Source organism: Nelusetta ayraudi, unplaced genomic scaffold (assembly GCF_046127955.1).
Source record: "Nelusetta ayraudi isolate G7.1 ecotype Tasmania unplaced genomic scaffold, CSIRO-AGI_Nayr_v1 ptg000002l, whole genome shotgun sequence".
Classification (NCBI taxonomy): domain Eukaryota; kingdom Metazoa; phylum Chordata; class Actinopteri; order Tetraodontiformes; family Monacanthidae; genus Nelusetta; species Nelusetta ayraudi.
In genome coordinates, this window is record NW_027466052.1 from 8,792,533 (window position 1) to 8,814,311 (window position 21,779).

At 47.2% G+C, this 21,779-nt stretch overlaps 1 protein-coding gene across 1 annotated transcript in view; it reads right to left on the reverse strand.

Annotated features, from left to right (window-relative positions):
• lmo1 (LIM domain only 1) overlaps nucleotides 1-21,779 on the reverse strand; it is a 28,781-nt gene that overhangs the window by 4,270 nt on the left and 2,732 nt on the right. The window contains exon 2 of the mRNA XM_076021942.1: nucleotides 9,799-10,012. Coding sequence (XP_075878057.1) covers nucleotides 9,799-10,012 — 214 coding nt within the window. The remainder of the gene's footprint in view (nucleotides 1-9,798; nucleotides 10,013-21,779) is intronic.

Genomic DNA, 21,779 nt, shown 5'->3' on the forward strand with positions numbered 1-21,779 from the left:
GATAGATTTATATATTCTACGGGAGGAGAAGGAGCGTTTCAAAGCTCTGCTGCAAGAGGGGATAAGGTAACAGCAGATTGTCAGTCTAACAGTATGTTAAACACTTTTTTTTCCCCCACCAAACTTGTAGTTCTCGCACATGAGATGTCACGCCGTCCATATTCTACCTACTTTACCCTTGTTCCATTCAGTTGCTTGTACATTGTTAGAGAACCAGAGAGATCTGGAGAAGCCTGCCTCTGATGTAGGACCCCCGGCCCTGGGAGGGGGGGCGTGGCGTAAATGAACACCAGGTCAGGTGAGACGGCGCCAAAGTTGTGTCGTCAATGCTGCGTGATAAATTTACTAATCTCGAAGTAAGGTGGCTTAAATATGAAAGATAAAATAAAAATCTGAAAATCAAACTGTATTTTGAAGTCTGATGCATTCTGTCATTAAGCTGTCGCGATGACTCTGGCCTCTTCAGAATCCTGAGATTACTGGCAGTCCAACGACAGCAAAGATCTCACACTTTATATTGCTGTGAAAGGGAAAAAATAACCATGCAATTGAAAGTTATTTTCCACCCTGCAAGCTCTGCTGCATCTAAATGCTAAATGATTGGCCACAATAACCTTGCTGGTGATAATGACAAATAGAATTCACTTCCGTTATTCAAATAAAGTTCTGGGCTCCAGGTCAGAGAAACTCCTGCATTTAGCTTCAACTCTTGTTTGTTCAGTTGTGCTGCTGCTTGCTCACTGAAGTCGTTGAGCTGCCTCTCCTCACTTCGCTTTCTCCTTTCCCTTTCTTTCTTACTTTAAAAAAAAAAAATCCTGATTTCCCTTTGGTGGGCATACACATGACCAGTCACTGTCAGGTTCTGCCTGTGTCCGGCTCCGACCCCCTGTCGGCTGACTCTGTAAGTCACTGTAAGTCCGCCGGGCGCAGGCGTGGATGGACTAAACCAAGGGGTGATATGGAATCCATCAGTATTCCTTTTATAGCTTTCTTTATGGCATTCATTCATTGTAAATGAGGGGGAAAAAGCAACAAAAATCTTTTTTTCATTCAGGCCTTTTTGGGCGCCGCCCTGCAGCCGAGCCTGTCCAATGCCCCCCAAGAGCAGGAGGCACAAGCAAAGGCACTTTATTGCTAATTAGAGGAACTTGGTTGGAATTATGCAGTTTCCATAATTCTAGTTTAATTTCTATTTTAGTGCGCACTTAAAGATTTTATGGAAATGCACTAATTGTTACTGTTTTAGTAAATACTGCATGTACAGCTCCTGCAGCAGGCAGTCTACAGCACCGTTGTTCCCATTGTTTCCATTTTCTGGACATGCTGGAACTTACCACACGTGTCCACTGTCAACCCCCCCGCCCCCAAAAAAAGAATGACCGACCATCAGCACCCTGCAGCATTGGCATGGCTTTATTTATTCAGCGCACGCTGAAAACCCGACTTTATTCCTACACGAGTGCGCGGAGCCGTGTGCAGAGGCACAATGTCTACGAGGTTTTTGGTCCCACTCATACAGACACGTTACCTGTAGTGGACCTTGATGGGAATCCTTCAAGCTCAAAAACTCAAAACTGCATTTTAAAAAGAAAAACTCTGAAATTTATGTCTAGTGGCGACAGAATTTAACGCAAACTGTGCCTGGAAAAATCACCGGTTTGAACGCGTTGGTGAAGATTCAATTGTGTAACGCCGCAATTTAGACAGTTAGCCTCGGTACCTGCGACTTGACTGGTGCGCAGAGGGACACAACCGGGGGGCTGCACCTTTTCACTGTTTTTTCCTTTCCTTTTTTTCTTAAAGGTGATAAAATAAAGGTCATTCCTCCTCTGTTTGGTTAAGTAACGGCTAAAAAGCCGGACCTCCTGTGTCACGGTGGCGGTGGAGCGGCGGGTTTCCTCTCCGGGCTTCGCCGGCGCCGAGCTCTTTACCGGACTTGAATGGTCTCACAGTGGTGTCGCTTTCTCTCCCTCAGGGAACCGAGGCTATAAAAAGTGACTCGGGGAGCCTCGGCCACTTAAAGGGTCTGACACGCACACACTCGCACACACCTGTAACAGCTTGTAGGAATATTGTAAGCCATCTCCATTGCACCCCGCTGGGCTGCCGATATGCTCCTCGCTTGGTACATACAGCCGCTGAAAGCGTTTCGACGGAGGGGGGGCAGCTTGCCAATAGCAGCGCGGACGGCATTCAGCCACAGCAGGGTGACACCCACGGCTGCACCCATGTTGGCCGTGCAGATAGTCAGTATTATATTACTTAGATTAGACAAAGGGGATATATTTTTGTGTACGTCTCCCTCTGTTTTAATGTGAAAACTGCAATTACTTCACTGTTTTTTTTATAAAAAAAAAAAGAAAACCTTTCAAATCAAAACTGCTAAAGAACGAGAGGCGAGCTTCTTCTTGCATCAACTGTCACTTACAATTATGCTTTGCGTTCGGCAAACTGTTTATTGTACCGAGATGGCAGGAAGCACATTTTCCAATTGTGTCTATTGCCAGCCTGAGAAAATGGAATGTAAACATGGTTCAGATGGTGCCTCTTTAGAATTTAAAGTATTTATACGAGGGAAACTGGAAAAATGCTTTAAAATAAGAAAAAACAGAATATGTGAAATGAATGTAAAAAAAAAAAAAAAAAAAAAGTGTTTTATTTAAATGTGGAAAAGTGCTTGCGGCTTAAATCTAAACGCATCATTTATTACATTTCCATAAAACGTCAAGTGAACTTCTGGAAATTCATTGGAGAAACAACTTCAACCAATCGAATGCCAGTAAGTCAGTGTATTTATGCATGTTGATGTGGTGACGACGACCTGCGGAAGTTCCAACTCGGCCTTTGAAGTGACTCATGTGACTGAATGTGGTGAACATTGTTGTTGGTGCCGTACTGGCTGCTCCGACTATTTAGCAACAAACTGCTGATCTCCTGGGATTTTCACCACATCACAACCATCTCTGGGGTTTACAGAGACTGGTTCCAGTAAGAGAGAAAAAATATCCAGTGAGCGGCAGCTGTGTGTGTGTGTGTGTGTGTGTGGGGGGGCTTGTTGATGTCAGGGGTCAGAGGTCAGAACGGGCAGACTGGTTGGAGACAATAGGAAGGCGACGGGAAGGAGTAACTAACCACTGGTTGCAACCAGATGTAGCTGTGTGAACTGTACGTACACACTGACCGGCCACTTTGGTAGGTGCCTGGTACTAACAAGGCGCACCTGGAGAAATAAATAAAGTGGTGGCTGGAGAGTGCACATAAAAGTCAACAGTGCTTTTATATCTTGGGGAAATATTTAGTAACTGTTTCGATACGGGAGACAAATAACACGACGGCATTCTAGAAATAGTTGTGCAGCGTCGCAGCGAAAATTCGGGCAAATCCTGAACGAGTCAGAGCGCCGCGGCACACTCTCACGACTGGCGCTGGTCTTATTTATTCACCATGAACCCCAGTTAGTCGGAAGCGTCCCCCCCCCCCTTTCACACTAAGCATTCGCTCTCATCTTAATCTATGCAGCTGTCTGCTTCGGCTCTGTGCAGGCTCCCGTCTCGGCAGCGTCTCATGAGCGTAAACAAGACCTGAAGCGTTTATTTTACGCTTCCAACTCGACTTCTCTGACAATACCTGTGTACACAAGAGGAGGAAGTCGAGTATGAAAAAAAAAAAAAAACATTCTCAAAAAAATTCCAAGTGCACCTATCTCAAATGTGTCTCAAATTTTTGTGGCTGCTTGCCGCCGCAGACCAACCAGGAAGCGACGCAGGAACTTCTTGAATATTAAGGAGCCGTTGGTGATTTATTCATAGGCGCACTGTACACTCAGTGCCACTAACTTGACTCCGAGCATTTCCCTTCTCTCTGATCACCGACGCACACCTGTCTGCCCTGGGCGTAGCCTTTGGCTCTTTTTCTTTTAATCAGCCACACAAGCCCCGCTGTTATTGCGACACAATCACATGCATTAGTGTGGCTGGCAGCCCGGATCCGCCGTGTTGAAACGAGCGCCTGCGCTCGGCTCATAAAGTTTAGTGGCTCCTTTTGTTGTCGTCGACGCTTTGAAATTCACAGAAAAGGGAGCCAACCACTCAGACAAACGACAACTGTCAGATTGTGACATGACGGCTTAGGTTTAGACACGGAGTGGCAGTCTTCAAATCCAAAAGAGATCCTCCTCCTCCTCCTCCTCTAACCTGATTTACTTATTTGTTCCCACATCGGCTGTCACGGCGGGGGAATTTGAGGGAGGAAAAAGAAAAAGAAGAAGAAGAAGAAGAAGAAAAAAAAAAAATCAAAAGTCCCCTCTCATGACAGGTCGAGCCAGAGTGTGAGAAAGTGCGCGGGGTACGTCCGTGTCCTGCTCGCGCAATTCTTGAACCGGCAGTTGATGTTTCTGCATTAGAACGTGGCTTTAGCGCACGACTTAATTGGGCTCCTTGTGCCGGGAGAAGATTAGAGCATGAGAGAGCTGTTCAGACACATTACGGTCTCCTTCTGTGCGCCGCTCCTCTGAAGGCTCGGAGCTACCGGAGTTGAACCAGCTCTGCAGCGCTCTCGCGAGTAACAGCTGAGGTGGAGCCGCGCATAGTAAGTGCAGAGCGTTTCGCACCAACACTCAACGGTCCCGGACGCAAAGGTGAAAGCCGCTGATGTCAGCGACACGTCGCTGCGGAGCCGCACGTCCGCTGCAGCCGGTGGGGTCGACCAGTAGGGGCTCCTCAACGAGCCGATCGAAGAAAGACATGCACTTTTTTGTTTCGTCGTTTGGGGGGGGTGGGGGGTGGGGGGGATTGCTGCTTGAATGAATATTTATCTAAGAAAATATAGAAAATACTTATTAATTATATTTTCAAATATTGTTACATTAAATGGAAACACAAGGAAGCTCAGTGCAGAATAGTCACGATCCTCAGTTTGCTCTTGACTACACTTGCTTGCAGCATTTAGCATCTTCTCGCACATACAGACATTAGACCAGTTTGTTATGATGATTATTATTCTTATTATTATCATTATCTTAATCAGCCTTGTGAGCCCAGGAATCCGACGGTTAGAAATTAAAATGCCAACAATATCTAAACTAATCATCCAAGCCATTAATTGATACACCTCTAATGTTAATTAGGGTAAATGGGGACTCATGGAAGCGCAGCAGCCAAGACTCTGTTTTGAGTGGTGAGGCAGTTTGAGTCATTTTACCTGTAAAACCAAGACAACCATGCACTACATCCTCAGTTTATTCTTCCTTGCAAACCTGCCTCACTGCACCGACATAAAGTCTCCACACAACACACACACACACACGCACGCACGCGTGCTGGATTAACTCTTGAGAAATATTAATTCGTTTCATTTACAATAGACTTTTTGTTTAAATAGAATATTTTTCTGCTGAATTCCCCCCGCATTGTTCTGACACATGTTCTGTATTGTAGGAGTGCAGTGGCTCATGCACTTCAATTTCCCCTGTCATTTGGATTAAATAAATCACAATTCTAAAAGGGAAAATTGGAAGGGGAGAGAGAGAGAGAGAGAAAAAAAAAAAATCAAATTTCACAAATAAGAGCGTGGATGATGAGAGGGTTATTCAGAGCCGTTCCGTCAGCTTTTGTCAATCAGCCATCGGAACTGTGACGTTTAGAGTTGGGGGCACAAAGGAGCCTCCTTTAAAATAAGACACTTCTGTGGAACCCGCACATTTCAATAGATTGAGGGTTAAAAGTGCATTGCCTCCCGCAATAATCCTGCCACAGAATTTTAAATTGGATGATGACATACAATATGACCCCATCACAACACACACAATAAAGCGGGCTGTGTATGGAGACGGCACTATTTGGCCATGTTTATACAGCTACTGTGCTGCAAAGCTAAAGCTGGTGTGTCGTATCTTGTTTTTTTCTTCTCCTATCAGCCGCCTGTTAAACGTGCACTTTTAGAAGCTTTAATTTGGAAAGATTAAAAACTGTAAATTAATTGCTTGGCTCAGACTTTTTCCTCTCGGATTAGTTGGTGGGTCTGCTGATTCCGAGTTTCTATCAGACAAATAAAAATAAAAAGTTAAGCGCGTCAGTAGCGGCGAAGTATTCCTAACCAAAATCGTTTCCCCGCATCTCATTCTAAGCGCACTGATGTGGGTTGTCGGGAGCAGAGTTGGATGGCATGAATGTAAAAAAGCTTGGCTCTCCTTCCAACCCCCCCCCCTTATTGAGTTATTACAATGGGTCTTTGGAGAAAAGAGGGCCTTCTTTAGTTCTTTCAACTTCCTGCTCTGCTCACTTCAAACCCCTCCAAGCTCCTACAGTGCATCATCTGCCTCTGTGTTGCTTCGCTCAGATTGGGCCGCGGCTCTTGAAGTTCTCTACCTGTTCTCTCGGCTCTCTGAGACTTGTGCAGCCGGGGGTTGGGGCGGGGTGTCAGATTTCATTAAAAGGCAGAGCTGCTAATGCATGCATCGCGTGTTCTGACCCTCCCCAACCATTGTGTCTTCCTGGGAGTTTTAAACCGCTCCATTCAGATCCTCCCTCGCTGAGAGGAGCGCAGAGGAGGAGCCGCTGCGATGGGCGAGGAGGCTGATTGTTTTACTTCACAAAGCCGCGGAGAGACGGCAGACTTTTGGAAAAACAGTCACATCCAGGCGGAGCTATCATCTCCCCCCCTGCTATTTCACCAGTTTGCGGATGACTTATAATGTTCATTATCTTGAAAACGCTTCCCTCTCACAGTTAATTATAACCCATTTTGATAAGTGGATGACTATTATGTCCCCTCTAATATATGAAATGGAAGATTAAATGATTTCAGGCTTCAAGTCCTGATGATCACACCACGACTAGATTTCCCGGCCTGGTAGTAAGTATATGCTCCTGGGCCCTCCACATAAAGGAGACACCTAATTAATCTATTGTTCTAATTCATGATTAAAAATGAGCGCCCAATAAAACCATCCGTTAATTATGGGCGTAGACGTCAGGGACGTTGGAGGCAACTTTTTTGTTGTTGTGGCGGCAGTTTAGAGGGCAGACGAGGACACGTTTCCAGGTGCGCGTGTATGTGTGTGCGCGCGCTCGTGATGAAGTGCGCGACTTAGGAAGGCGTGAGTGCATTCAATAAGTTGCTAATGCCACTGAAGGACAATCACAGATGGAGCCTCTATAATAATTAATGTGAGCATGGCAGGGATCCAAACCCTGGGAAATAACCAAACCGTGTTTGATCCACCCGCTTGTTTTTAATGAAGTGTGGGAGGCTAATTCAGCGCACAGATTTAACTTCATTACTGCAGGTGAGGAGGGGAAGGGGAGGCTGGGCTCAGTCTCACTACACAGACAAAGAAGGGAATAATGGGAATCTGGCCTGCGAGCGGGGACTGCATCACCTACTTTGGCAAAAAAAAAAAAAAAAAAAAAGCTGAAAGAACCTCCGGTCTCTAAAAACTTTCCCCTTTCTATACGCAAGGCGAGCTTTTTTAATTTGTTCCATAATAGAATTCATCTCAAGCATCTCCAGCCATTAAGTGTTCCGCATTTGTCGCAGGCTGAAGAGCAGGCGAGTGGGATGGATTTCATTAAGCAATCCGGGGCAGCGCAGGAGCCTCGGAAGCTCTCTCCTCCTCCTCCTCCTCCTCCACCTCTCCTTTTTTAGTCTTACTTCAGTCTTCCCGACTCCTGATTTCATGTGTCGTTCTCAGTCTTTCTCTCTCTCTTGCTCTCTCTCTCTCTCCAATCCCTTCCCTGACCTCTGCATGTCACTGGCCTAATATGCCAGAAAGCTTTTGCCTCTCCATCCTTGGAACCAGTTCTCGGGGCGGCAGGGCTGGTCGCTGTACTTTCAGCAGATGCATTTTCACCGGGGGTGAGACCAGGAGCTCCATATATATATATTTTTCTCCCCCTTCTCTTGGTCATTTGTCCATTTATTATTACCTCATCTGTACCATCTGCCTCTTCTGGGGGCAACACTGGGTCTTAGTGAACCTCTCACTGCATCTTAAAAGCATTAACTCAGGGTGGAAACTGATGGATGGTAATGGCCTATCTCCACGTAACGTCTCTAAGCGCCTCTCGAGTGAGCTGTGGGCTTCTACCAGGTCGGACTGGGGTAGGGGGGGAGGTGGCTGAGATACAAGTGAGATGTCATGGAGATCTGACTGAAGGTGGGGTCGGAGGGGGGGCAGGGCCGAGTTAATTGGAGTCCGCTTTGATTCCAAAGTGATAGAAAATGACGGCCGGCGTTTTAATTTGTCTTTTAATTACGGTGTTATTAACCTAGCGGGTGGCGATAAAATAAAGGTATCGCTGAGGGTGAAGAGATAGAGAATGAGACGAGGGTAGGACAGTGCAGGGCCGGGAGGTTTTTTGTTTTTTTTTTCCTAAAGAGGCGGGGGCCTTGGGCACTGGCATCCCTAAGTCGGCCCCGCGGGGATTTCCTCTCATATAAATGGGTGGATCTCACTGGGAATGTGACTTAACACCCAGGAAATGGTCATGTTTAATTTAACAAGCAGATGGCAGGGGCATCTGAAGTGGGGGAGGGGGTGGGGAGGGGAGAGGAGGGGAGGGGAGGGGAGGGGAGAGCGGGGGTGGGTGGGTGTATGGAGGCAAAGACACTGATGAAGCAACAATCCTGCCTGGAGGTTTTTCTCACAGCCTCCAGCTCCGGAGCGCAGTGTAACTCCACGACACAAGTCCTTTATGATTATGCAAACGGGGAGGCAAGGAGAGAAACGGGAACAGGGCGGAAGATGTGCGTCGATGTCCTTCATCTTTTAGCAAAACACAGCCTAAGTGAGTGAGATAGTTCAACTGTTGCAGCGCTCAGGATGAAAAACATCAAAAAGTGTCCATGATGGCAGCTGCACTGACACTGTTTCATTACTTAGTGTAGGAATTACTAAGTTACTTATGCACAGTTTGAATTAGAAAGACATTTTGCGAAAAAAAAACAGTGAGCTCGCAGTGTAAACTGCAGGATAATAAACTGTTATGGCAACAAAAAAAAAAATTGAAAATAAAAAGCGTGCTCTCTGAACAGCAAGATTTATATTCATTCTAGCGTGATTAAAACAAAAAAATAAAACTCTTCATTTTCTCTTGCTGGCGCCGAGCACTGTACTGTACTGTACTGTACTGGGACAATGTGAAATAATCAGATAAAGTGACTAAACAATAAACTAGGAGAGTTTATATGCAAGTGTTTCTACGTACAGTGGTGGAAAAATGTTTTTGGACACCCAAATGCGTTTGTTATATATTGAATTAACATTATTATCAATATTAATAATACACATTCTTTTCAATCTTAAGGCTCCATTTGTTTTTAGTCCAGTAAGTCACACTATACACATGCTCCCTTCTTTGCACACACTATTCCGGGTTCTGGGTCAGAACTGGATATTTTACACGCATCCAGGATAAGTACAAGAATTTAGTTTCATTATCTCTTGTCAATGGTAAACAAAAAAAAAAAACGCTTCACATTTTTTTTTATGTCTGTCAGATGCAGTCACACCTTTTCAAACACTGAAAATAGAATCCCCCCCCCCCCCCGCCCCCACCCCACAAAAATTTCACGAGACTTGAGAGCATTTTTAAAAAGGTGTCCGAAAACTTATTTTTTTCCCCCTTCCACCGTGCGTGCGACAAATCAGGAGGTGAAAGCGCCGCTATTAGCCTTTTATGTCGCGCAGCTCTTGGCGCAGCGTGACTTTTTCGCACCGGTTGCAAGTGGGCAGCGGCAATTTTGTGTGTGTGTGCGTGTGTGTGTGCGTGCGTGCGTGCGTGCGTGCGCGTTTCTTGCCTCAGGTAGTCCCGGCGACAGAGGATGAGGTTGGCTTTCGTGTAGAGGGTGGAGCCCACCTCCCCCAGGCGGCAGTCGCAGCAGGCACATTTGAGACAGTCCTCGTGCCAGTATTTGTCCAGGGCCTTGAGCAGGTAGCGGTCTTTAATCTTGCGATTGCAGCCAGCGCACCCCTTCTGTTTCCCTTTGGGCTGGACGGAGAGCATCGGCACACCTGTAGCGATAAGGAGACGAAACAGCCATGCGTGATTTACGGCCCGGGAACACGAGTGACTTTTTCGTGTTCTCGTTTGTGATAAGGACCCGGGCCGCCTCTCGGGGGGGAGGGGGGAGGAGGGGGTGGGGGCGCGTCGGAACCTGGCCGCGCTCTCGGCCACAGCGCGCTGCCTCGACCTGCTTCATATGCATTAAAGAAAACATTCTTCCATGTAGATAGGCACGCGGGTCACATTGGACGACTACACCTCCACTCGCTTGTGCCGCTCGCTGTAGTACAAAAAGTTACACGATCAGTCGCCGCTATTTTTTTTTCTCTCCTTTTTTGGGGGGGAGGGGAGGGGCACCGCTGCCAAAATGACTGGGTATTTATTTTGCCTACTGGGGTATTTACAGCGAGCCGTGTACCTTAGTTACCTACCATTTCATCAGAGCCCATTTCACTCAACTGTCGGCGAGCTGTAAAAGCTCCTCATGGGCTTTGTTTGGTATAGATTAACATTAACCTTTTTAAAAGCCTCTGACCACAAAAACGCTGCTACCAGACCCCAGTGAGATATGTTATGGCCTAAGTGCCTTTTAGCATACACTCGGTCTCCGTGTTTCACACACACACACACGCACACGCACACATTTGCGCACAGAAACCACAACACACACACACACACACACACACACACACACACACACACACACACACACACACACACACACACACACGTGCACACATCCGCTCAGAGCATTACAGCCTTTCCTCCTTTTACACTTATCTGTGCTCGTGTGTCGGCGACGGCCGAGCCTAAGTTACCAAACTCGCAAATTGCCCCGGCTGTCACGCAGGTCCCCCCCCTTTAAGCGCCTTTTAGCCTCCTAAAGGACAAATAAAGTCCATTTAATAACTGCACTAAACACTAATAGTCTATGTGCGGTTGACATTTGTGTTTGGGCTAAAAGCCCCCCTCAGGCCACTGGTGGTAGCGAGACCCCCCCCCCACCACCCACCCTCCACCCCCCTCCGCAGCACTAACAGGTCTGCCACAGCTGAAAGCACAAGACAACAGCTCTTAAGACACTCTCTCACACACTGAGCTATTGATCCGTCTAAAAGAACACACAGTGGACGCCACTTGCCACTCCACTTTCAAAACACATTTCCCTCTCTCTCTCTCTCTCTCTCTCTAACACACACACACACACACACACATACACACAAACGCGAAACAGACACACTTTCGCTCGCTCTCTCTACACCCCAAAAAAAGGCTGTGCGGGGGGGAGACGGGACACTCTGCGTGGCGGGGGGGCTGGAGCAGCATTTGCCATGTGCGACTATCTGTAAAAGGCCATTTTAAAGACAACGTTACAATAAGTTGTGTTTGAAATGTCACGGTGGCGGCGGCGGTGCTCGAACGGCGACGGCGTGCAGGCACATTTTGTTCGGAACAGATACATTTTTTTTTTTTCTTCGGCTTCCCCTTTTCCTTTGGTTGGAAAGTAGGCATAATTTTGGCAGCTTGAGCCCTAAAGAGTGAATGGGGCCATTTTGCAGTCCGTGCCAGCTGTTTGTTTTTTTTTCCTTGCATGTTTGCTCGCTGTTGAACACAGCGGCTTCGGCCAAATGTGCCGTATTTTTTTATTTTCTGCATTTTTTTAATTCTCTTTTTTTTTTTTAAAAAAAAAGGAAATTGTTTAGATTGTTTTATTTCAACCCCTCTCTCACAAGGTCCAGACGCGCACCTGTCTGCACACTGGCTCACCTTATTGGAATGCTGTGAATAAAAAATAATTAGCTCCCCGCCCCCCAACCCTTTTAAAAAGGAGGTGAAACAAAGGAAGAGGAATGAAACAGGAGAGCTTGTTAGTCAAATTTATAGCTTTATGGCAGGTGCTCCATCTCTCCGGTGGGCCGGTCGTCTCTTTCCTTTATCAGAAGTGGAAAGAAAAGGGCTCAATTGGTTCAACGCCGGCGATGGGAGCCATCAATTAGTGTTCTCCCTGCCCCCGAGCTCCCTCACCTCCATCCCTCCCTGCAAAACAGGCCCCTTAAAGCTGGCACATTAGGATCACAAAACCTGCTATAAATACCAATGTTCGGTGTAAATGAAGCTAAAAAGCTTCAAATTCAAGCCGCACTGGCTGAGGGCGGACCCTGCTACCTGCATTTCATGGCTTGTTAGTGGAGCTCTCTGCAGGTATGCCAACAGTGCTCGCCTGACAGACTTCTACAGAACTAAAAACACTCTTAATGAGGAGTGTGGCTGTCTCTGTGTGTGTGTGTACGTGTACGTGTACGTGTGCACGTACGCACGTACGCTGGTGTGTGCACTTGCGTGTTTGTGTGCGTCTGTGTGTGTGTGTGTGTGTGTGTGTCTGACTGTTCTTTGGAGCTTTTGTAAAGAACAAGAAAGGAGTCGCTGCAATTCCCCGTGGGATCACAAAAATCTTTAATTTGCCTTTTATGACACCTAATTAGTCGTCCTACTCAAAATCTTTGCTTTAAATAAGGGAACTAATTACACAAAAAGGTCGTTGCTCCGCCTACTCAGAACCACTCCTAATTGGTCGGGACCACCATCCCTCCACACATCACGTGTGTGTTAAACGTGTGTTTGAAAAGGCCAGTGCTTAACCTATCCCGGAGTAATGGCTCGGCGCACGGCCCCCCCCGCGCCCTTCTTGGATGCAAACTCCGGCCTCCCCGTATCGTCATCAAAGCGCACTTATTCACACGCTTGCAAGTTGCCCGACATCCGTGTCGTTGCGCGCGCGCTGCACCTCCAGGGTCCTCCAGCCCTGCGACTGCGAGGAAGACGCCTCGGAGAAGAAGGCGATGCCTCTCGTCGCTCCGAGGAAACCAGTGTGCAGTATGCACATTCCACCGATGCCACTTTCTTGAAGCCATTGCGGGGAACAAACACGAGTTTGATGTTTTCTACCAAAGCAGCCTCCAGGAAAACAGCTTTAATGGCAGTGTGGCAAGCACTAGCTCAAGCCTCCTAAACAAAGAGCAGTGACAGAGGGGGGGAGAAAAGAAATGTGTGTAAAGTAAATGTCTCTTCAATTCCCTTAATGCCATGAGACATTTTCTTGCACCTGTCACCACTCTGGGTGCGCTGCGAGGCTGCCGAGTAGGACGGAGCCTCCCATGCTTTCCACCTCCCGGAAAGAAAAGCTGCATTATGAAAGGAAGCCGTGGACTAGGAGGCAGCCTCCACTTAATCCAATCCATTTAACAGATACAAGTGCCACTGACCTTCCAGTGTCATTTGATGTCACCAAAAGCATGTCTCTCCACACCGCGAACTCATTCTTCAACAAGGGACGCGTTTTACAGCGCAGAGTGGAGCCGCAGCACTTCCAGGCCAAATATCCGGGAATTTAATTTGCCATTAGCACTCTGCGCGAGGGCCTGTCATCTCCCCCCTTCTTTCATCCATCTACTTTCTTTGAGATTGTATCTTCCATGAAGAAAAAAAAAAATTGTACACTTAGTTTATCCCAACCAGGCAGTCTGTCAGAGCATGTATTTTCCATTATAGAGATAGCATCCTATTTCTATTTTAGCCCGTTTAGACGCTTCTCTTCCTAGCCTTCAAAAGTAACACCAGTCTGCCAACCTTTATTGGTGCATGTCTCCGCCTTTAAAAAGGAAACGGGCAGGCTGAGCACGATGTTTGAAATAAGATATTGATTGGATTTAATTGTTACAAAGTCTGTCATAGGAAGCAGCGAGGGGCGAAAAAAAAAAGATCATTTGCACTGAAGGCTGCACTCCAGCTTTCTCCCAAATAGATGGTTGAAGCATCACAAAGCACACAATAAAACAGCAAACACGGGTATGTGTTTGGTTAATACCCGGTGCATTCTGGGTATCCATCTGTCCGCGAGCTTGGAACCAGACTGATCGTTTGGTTCGTCTGAATTCCATTAAAATGGCGTGCGTCACACCGACTGCACCGCCTCAGCCGGCATGTTGAAATTCAGCTTCCAACAAACCAAAAAAAAAAAAAAAAAAAAAGGTGCAGTGCGGTGATGAGCCAGACTAAAAAAAGGGGCGCTCCGTTTTACTTTTCAGACAATTGACTTATCAATTAACAAACTAAATGTTGCCGCAAAAGAAGTGGGGGCAGAGTGACTCACTTGAGTCTTTGGTTCCCCCTCCGCCCCCTTTCTTCTGCACCGCTACACATATAATCCCAATGGAACATCTGCTCTTACAGGCAATCATCCCTAATGGCGGCGGGGACGGAACAGATTCCCTGTTTTGTTTTCTCCTCTCTAAATGTCTCTTGATCAATTAAAAGCACCGACGCCATGGTGGGAATCGCAGACGGGAGGTAAAGGATCTTGATGAGACTCGCTCAGCCTTCCTGACACTTGGTGGTGGGGGCTTTGGAGGAGGTGGAAGCTGCCTCTGGGTGGGCCTCCTCTCGGGGGCCCCCCGCTCTAATTCCAGCTCCCAGCTGCAGCAAATAAGGCATTGTTAGCCGCCAGCGTGGTAAACACACGGGCCGGGGATGCTCGGGGAAATTAGATACTGCACTTAACGACGCTGAGAGGCATTTAGCTGAAACAAGTGCATTTTGTCATCATCATCATCATCATCGTCATCGTTGCCGCTTAATTCGCAGTGCTCCTGCGCAAGGCATCAGTCAGACATTAATGGCCTACCGCGAATCTATAAACAGCCACGCGGCCGCATCCGTCACGCAGATTATATTGTGTTGCCGTGTGTTACGGCGCAACGTTTGCTCGCCGCGCTACCAAAAGTCTGCAGTTTGGAGGCCCGGGGGCGGGGGATGATTAGAACCGACTGCTTTATTTTCTTCAGCCCCCACTGTAAAGGCCGCGGCCGCGGCAATCATCCCAAGTTGAATTTGTCCTGGGGCCAAGGTGTCTGCCGCTAAGGTTAATGGGCACGTCATGCAGATGCTTTGCTATTGTGCGCATGAATCAGCCCCTTTCATTCGGCTTCCGTCATCGCCGTAATTGAGCCCGCAGATACGTTTCTCCCTTTGCCAAGACAAAAACGGCGCGACATCTGGTAATAATATCGGCCCGGATTACAACGCGCCAAAATGAGAGCAGACTGATGAGCATATTCAGCGTGATAAGCAAAATAAAGAGCACTGATTCGCCGTGATTCATGTTTTCGATGCTTAACTGGAGCGTGCGCGCGCGCGAGAGAGAGAGCCGTCGCACTCAGGAAGACGGAGACGCGCGCTCTCTTTCTCAAATAAAGTGGTTTTTCTTCCACGGCTCGACTTAATAATACGGCACACAAGCGAGCGTTATTTGCAGAGTTTTTCGCTGTGAATGCCGTCTGTGTGTGTGTGTGTGTGTGTGTGTGTGTGTGTGTGTGTGTGTGTGTGCGTGCGTGAGCGAGCGCGCGTCGGTGCGCCGCGCCACATTTCCAGATGGCTGCACGCGTGTGAACGCTGCGAGTGATGTGATTTCTGGGACTGTATGCATTCTATGATTATGACATAATTAACACCCACGGTAAGTGGGAGTGAGAGCAGACAGGGCTGGTGCGGCAGAGGAGGGGACTTGCTCATTAACAAGATGCACTCGCTCAAACTTTGCAGCTTGCTGCGGCTAATAAGCCCCGGTGAAACAGAGCCCAGCCGTCCCTTGCATTGACCCTGGCACTGCCCGGGATAAGGGAGGGTTTTGTCTCCTGGAATAATTGCTCTTTTCACATGTTACAAGTGTCCTGACCCCCACGGTAGGCAGCCACTTTCTCGACCATAATTACTCCTGATCCGCTCCAAATGAGTCAGCCGCATTAGGGCTGCAATAACACTGGCCCGGCTTCAAGCGCGGCATGGGGAGTCTCAGCAGAGCAGCCTGGAACAGGACTGCCTTTTCTCCCGGCCCACGGTCATTTCCATCACGTCAGACCTGCATTTCTTACACTTGAAGTCAGCACGAAGGCCCTGGGTTCTTCTTTTCTGAGGCTTACAGAAGGCATTGTTAGCTCCTGGTGCTCTCTGCTCAGTGTGGTTTGGCAGCAGTCTCCATCCCAATTAACGGAAAACTTCATTAGGGTGTTTTTCCACACTTTTCAGCCCCCTATTATTTTTAATTTATTCACATGGGGTTAATTAAAAGAAATGTATCACAGAGATATGCAACAGCTTTCTAATTAAATTCATTGCGGCTTTAAAAAAAAAAAAAAAAAAGAGACACGAAGCTGGCAGAGTTTTCAAATTATTGTAGACGGGAACTTGTTCCAACACTTGGTAGCTCACTAGCAGGGAGAGATTAGAGCTCTGCAAGGTAAGACGTCAATGGCAGCGGGGAGGAAATGAGAAATGGGGCAAGAAAATGACTGCGGAGGGTTTAAAGCTGGTGGTGGGGAGGAGCCGAGGAGACAAACGTTTATGGTGCGTGGTTACACCAAATAGGCCCATCAGGGCTTCTAAAGATGGGGGGGTGGCAGTAATGACAGCATGAGAAGATGACTGCATACCGCCAATCAGACGTACACATGATGTTGGGTTTTTGTCTGATGTTCGTCTGAGGTCTTCAGTTCTTCAAGCCTGTCAGTGGCCTCTCTCTCTCTCTCTCTCTCTCTCTCTCTCCCTCTCCCCCTCCCTCCCTCCGTTTCCCAACCTCACGTGACAGGTGCCACGTCAGTCAACTGTCCCTACCACACTTTGATGGATAAAAGGTAATCTTGAGCTTGTGCCACTTCACGATTGACTTCACGATTGACTTCACGATTGCCAACACACACACACACACACACACACACACACACACACTGTGTATATTAAGAAATAAATTTAGGCCCATTGGATCTGTCAGAACCACCCTCCACCATCTGGGAGAAAGAAAAGCAAAACACTTTCAGTCCTCCACTGAAAGTGCAATTTTCCTGGCTGGGTGGGGTGGGCTGAGGACAAAGTTTGTGTCACTCACGAGGTCAGGAAACGAGGTACCAAATATTCCCCCACTCTGCGGCAATTACCGCACACTTATTATTTCCGGGGAATATGCCAGGAGACAGGTGTGCCATTCAGGGCCCTTAGTGTGTGGAAAATGGCCGTGGGAAGAAGGAACACCATACTGCGACGCACCGTGTGAGGCGCCTTAATCTTGAATAATGCAAATTCTCCACAGGGGGCAGGTATTTGGCAGCGCAGGCCTCTAATGTCATTCAGCCTCCACACCTGATGGGGTAAATAATGGGGGAAGGCTGTCGTGTACAGTTGGAGAGGGTAGGGAGGAAGTCTGAGCGGTTTGCCTCGTGGGGATGACGAACCCCAGCAAGTGAAGACATATCGCCTGTAATCGATTTTACTTAGCACTTTAAATCAAAAGTCAAAATGTGCAGAACACTGGCCACGTTGCTCCGAGGTGTATTTGTGATTACCGGGGGGGGGGGGGGGGGGGGGGGCGTAATCTGCGGCACATGATTCGGTTAAAGCGAAGGTTGAGCAGGAACGTGTGAGGGTGTAATTTTCCCTTTCTAGAATTTGTACTCGCAAACATTGTAGTTTAAGCACTGATTAAATCATGGACCTCGATATCCCAAACCTAATTTAGCAGCATTAAGAGGGAAAAAAAAACCCAACTACCCTCTAATCACAGACTTTAATTAGCTATTTACGATTCAGTTTGCTGAAGGTCGTCCAATGAGAGATTAGTTCTGAGCAACTTGGCTGTTATTTAAGTAAAAGTACCTCAGGCGTTTCTATTTACCAGCTAGATGGCTGTAATGTCTTGAAGTGTGAGGCCTCCATCCTCCCCAGTCTCTCTGAATTCTGGGGGGAGATCTTGAGAGGCTTTCATTTTGTTCTACTTGAATTAAAGACATACACGTGGCAATTTCTTTCTCTGTTGGGACAAAAAAAAAAACAGCCCCGTGCACAACACACAAAAAAAAAGGCTCCCAGTTTACCAGCAAATTAGAAAACAGTTTTGGGTCTTGTTGCTTTGTTGTTTCCATCGTGTGACTATGACTGCAGAACAGACTACAGAGCTCACAAATTCAATCGAGTTTAATAATCTCTCAGTAAAAGGCCTGCTGAAAGAGAAGCTGTGACAAGAGGGCAAATATTTACAGGAAAAGGAGAGAGAAAGCCTCAAAGCCTCAGTAGCAGCCCCTAGAGGCACACTTGCTCCTTGCACCCACAAACTTTCTTTGACTGACCCTCCCAAAGGCAGGCTGTAAAAAAAAAAGAACAGACACTGGAGTACAGTCATCAGGTCCCTTTGGAAACACAGCAGGAAATCATCAGCGCTGAGCTGTGAATCACAACCACGAAACTACAGGAAAAAAAAGTTGTTTTTCATGTGACCTCAAAAGCAAGGGGTTTATTCCGCAGACCGACGCCACATTTGGAGGCATGCAAGCGGGTGCAACCTCTGGTTTGACGCGTTAACTCAGCTCGCACATTTCTCCGTAATGAAGATGACTAATGTGTTCACCGTCTTTTCCAAGTAATCTGGACCCTGCAGTCCTGACGCTGCCGCACTTCGCACACTCGCGCAACCACAGCCTATGTAACACTGCTGCACTTGATACAAAACCTGTCGAAACATGTATGCGTTTTAAAGATCAGTGCAATCTTTAAATGCTTGGCATCGCGAGGCCACAATACGTGTTTGAGGGGTTTGCGTAAGCGGGCGCGCAGCGGCGCACGTCTCCGCGCGTGAACCTGTTATTTGTGATATTTCAAGCGCAGCATTAGCTCCGCTCGTGTTGATTTCCACTGAGACGCAGCCATGCAAAGTGTTTACGTTGCCTCGCAGACTGTGACACGTTGCAGATTAGCGCAGGCACGAAAATGAGAGCGTCCTCACACATTACACCTGCCAAAGAACCAGATTTGGTTACATTGTAGTTGTGACATCTGCTCATCTCGCGAATTCTGCCGCACGTCACGCCGCTTTCTAATCTTCCCTCTCTTCTTTTGCTAAGCCTGCGAGGACGGAATAAAGGTGGAACGACTTCTTTTTTTTTCTTCTTCCAACTGAGCAGAGAATGAGGTTTACAGAGAGCGCTGAGCGCACAGGTAAACAGGTAAATAAATAATTCTGCTTTTGGAAGAAAGAAAAAAACGGAGCCGTTGCAGGGAGTGCGAGTGTGTGTGTATGTTTGCGGAGAAGCCACTGAAGGAAATGCTTCCTTTCTACATGGACCGCAGTCTAGCTAAACAAATTTGTGTCAGTCTGTTTTGTGGGACAGCGCCGCCTCCTTTTGTTAGGTTCCGGTGATTAGCTGAACCGGGATTGTCATGTTGTATCACGGCAGTTCAGGATAAAACACAGGTTGCTGGCGATCTCTGGAATATTTCTGCACTTGTGCGTAGACGCAGGAGGCCGTATCCCAGTTGATTTTCTGCATCTGAAAACACTTTCACCCACATTAACGGTGCCTTAGACCAGGGGTCGCAGTACAGCGCCAAGGTTCCCCACTTTAAAAAGGGAAAAGAAGGCTTCATCTTATCTTCTTAGCATAATTGTGGATTTTCCAGAGTGTTTCTTTATCACATTTGGACTGGCGACTGTCTCGTACCCCGAGTTTCATATGGCATCGCCCACTCTGCAGCCTCCACTTTCATCACATGCCCTCATGGGGGGGAAAAACAATACCTGACATTCACAGGAAACTCAGCCAGCAGACAGAAAAATCCAGGGAAAGATTCAACAACACTATATTAGTGGGTCCGTCTGATGCTTGAGGCAGCATTATCTTGTTGTGGAAATTTGTATGATAAGGCAGCAAGCATGTGGCCTCTGGCACTAATAAGAGGGATGCTCTTACAGCGCAATAGTACATAATTGAGTTTGTGTGTCACACTGATGAGTGCAGCTATTTACATTGAAGGCAGGTGGCCGCGTTCGCCAACACGTCTGTTTTCTCAATTCCTATCTTGGCTCGACACCTTTCAGCGCCACTAAAACGTGGCAATGCCATTGGTATCTGGAGCTCTGGCACGTGAAACAGCACGGATGGGGATCTAAAGGTGTGACGTCCTCGGTGGAACTCTGCTAGATCAGAAACGGGTTGAGAAGAATTAAACACTTTAAGTCGAATACATTTATTGTTCAAATTTCGATTTGTGGTACCAGTTGACTTCATCCAGGTTTTACATTGGACGGAGGATAAAACAAGGATAACCATCATCCATACTGTTATGTTTCATTACTACAACAAAAGCCTTTAAATTGTTTCTCACAGCAGGCCTTGTTTTTGGACAAAATTGGGAAAGTATTGCAAAGACAACTGCAGGTGCCGGTAATAATGTAATAATAATAATAATATATAAAAGAAAAGTGCCTGTGAGTTATCAAAAAAAAGAAGAAGCAATGTCTTTGTAATATTGTTCAGGGCCCAGAGCACAAAAACAGACGTAATTTCAATATTTGAAATGGGCAAGTTTAATTTCGGAGTGAGAGCAAACCAATAAGCTGGGAAAATAGCAAATACAGGGGAGCAAATTGCATTCCTTTGGAAAAGTGAAAAGACTTAAAGAACACATAAAAGTAATCTCCAACTGGAAATTAGAAATCAACCCTTGGAAACCAAATAACAGAAAAGAAATATTACTGTCCACTTTCTAAATCAATATAGCATTGCTACAAGACAGTATTACCATGGTAACGCCGCTAAAGAATGAAGCAATTTTTATTATTTCAAAATAAAAATTGGGGCCTGAAGCCCAAGTTTTATTACAGCAGCCAGGGGATCACCAGTCTGCATTCATTGGAAGCTGTGCCTTCCAATGACATGCTTTATGAATGCGCAAATTTCACTGGACGGAGTTATTACAGGTACATAAATTATCAGGATAACGGAAGCGGACGCCAGTTGGTGACTGGGGGTCGGGGGGGGAGGATTTGCCTGCGCTCCAGGTGTTTGCAAAAGAGTCGTGGGTTGACATTCACCGTGTGGCTAAAACTTCTCATGTGCACGCGTTTTATCCTCGGACGTGCAAGCTGGTCCGAAGGAGAACGGAAAAAACGGCTGAGTTGCTTTTTCCCTCTTTTTTTTCAACCCCTGGAATGAGACACAAATTGGAGCCTTCAACGCGCTGGCTGGACCGAGATGAGGATACAGAACATGTGCTGCTATTCATTACTAACGATGACCTGCATATTAGGTCATTTCACAGAGCAGCGCCTGTTACGTGCACGCCCCTCCTTCACGCTCGCGGACTTGAACTGGAGGGGGATGGCGTTCAAAACAAATAAGCGGCTCGCTGCTAAATTCTAAACGCCCCAACTTTTGTCGCAAAGGGGGCAGGCGGTGCCGCGCGAATCAGAAATATTGAGACGAGCCTTAGTTGTGATCTGAGGTGTGACCAGGCAGCTACAGTGAGAACTGAGGTGTAAGGTGCCAATTTTTCCTCAGTGCAGGCGGGATGAGGGGGCGAGAGGGCACCATTAATTATTGTTTGCGTCACAAATTGCCGGAGACTTTTCGAAAGGGAAGTCAGCTTGCAAAAAAACAACAACACAGTAACACTATTGTGTTGCAAAACGGGAGTGCAGCCTTTGAACACCAGGCTGTTGCCGACACACAGCTGAGCTAATTAAAAGATCACATAATGATTAAAATATGGATGCTTAAGCAGCGCGCACTCGCACACGCACACATGAATCAATCAAGAGTTAGCCGACAGTAATCGCACGCGCACACATGCACTCGCACTCGCGCGCGCGCGCGCACACACACACACACACGGTCATCCAAAACAGCCGCCCACACCTCCCTCTCCGCATAAACACACTTTGGGTCATGCAGGCAC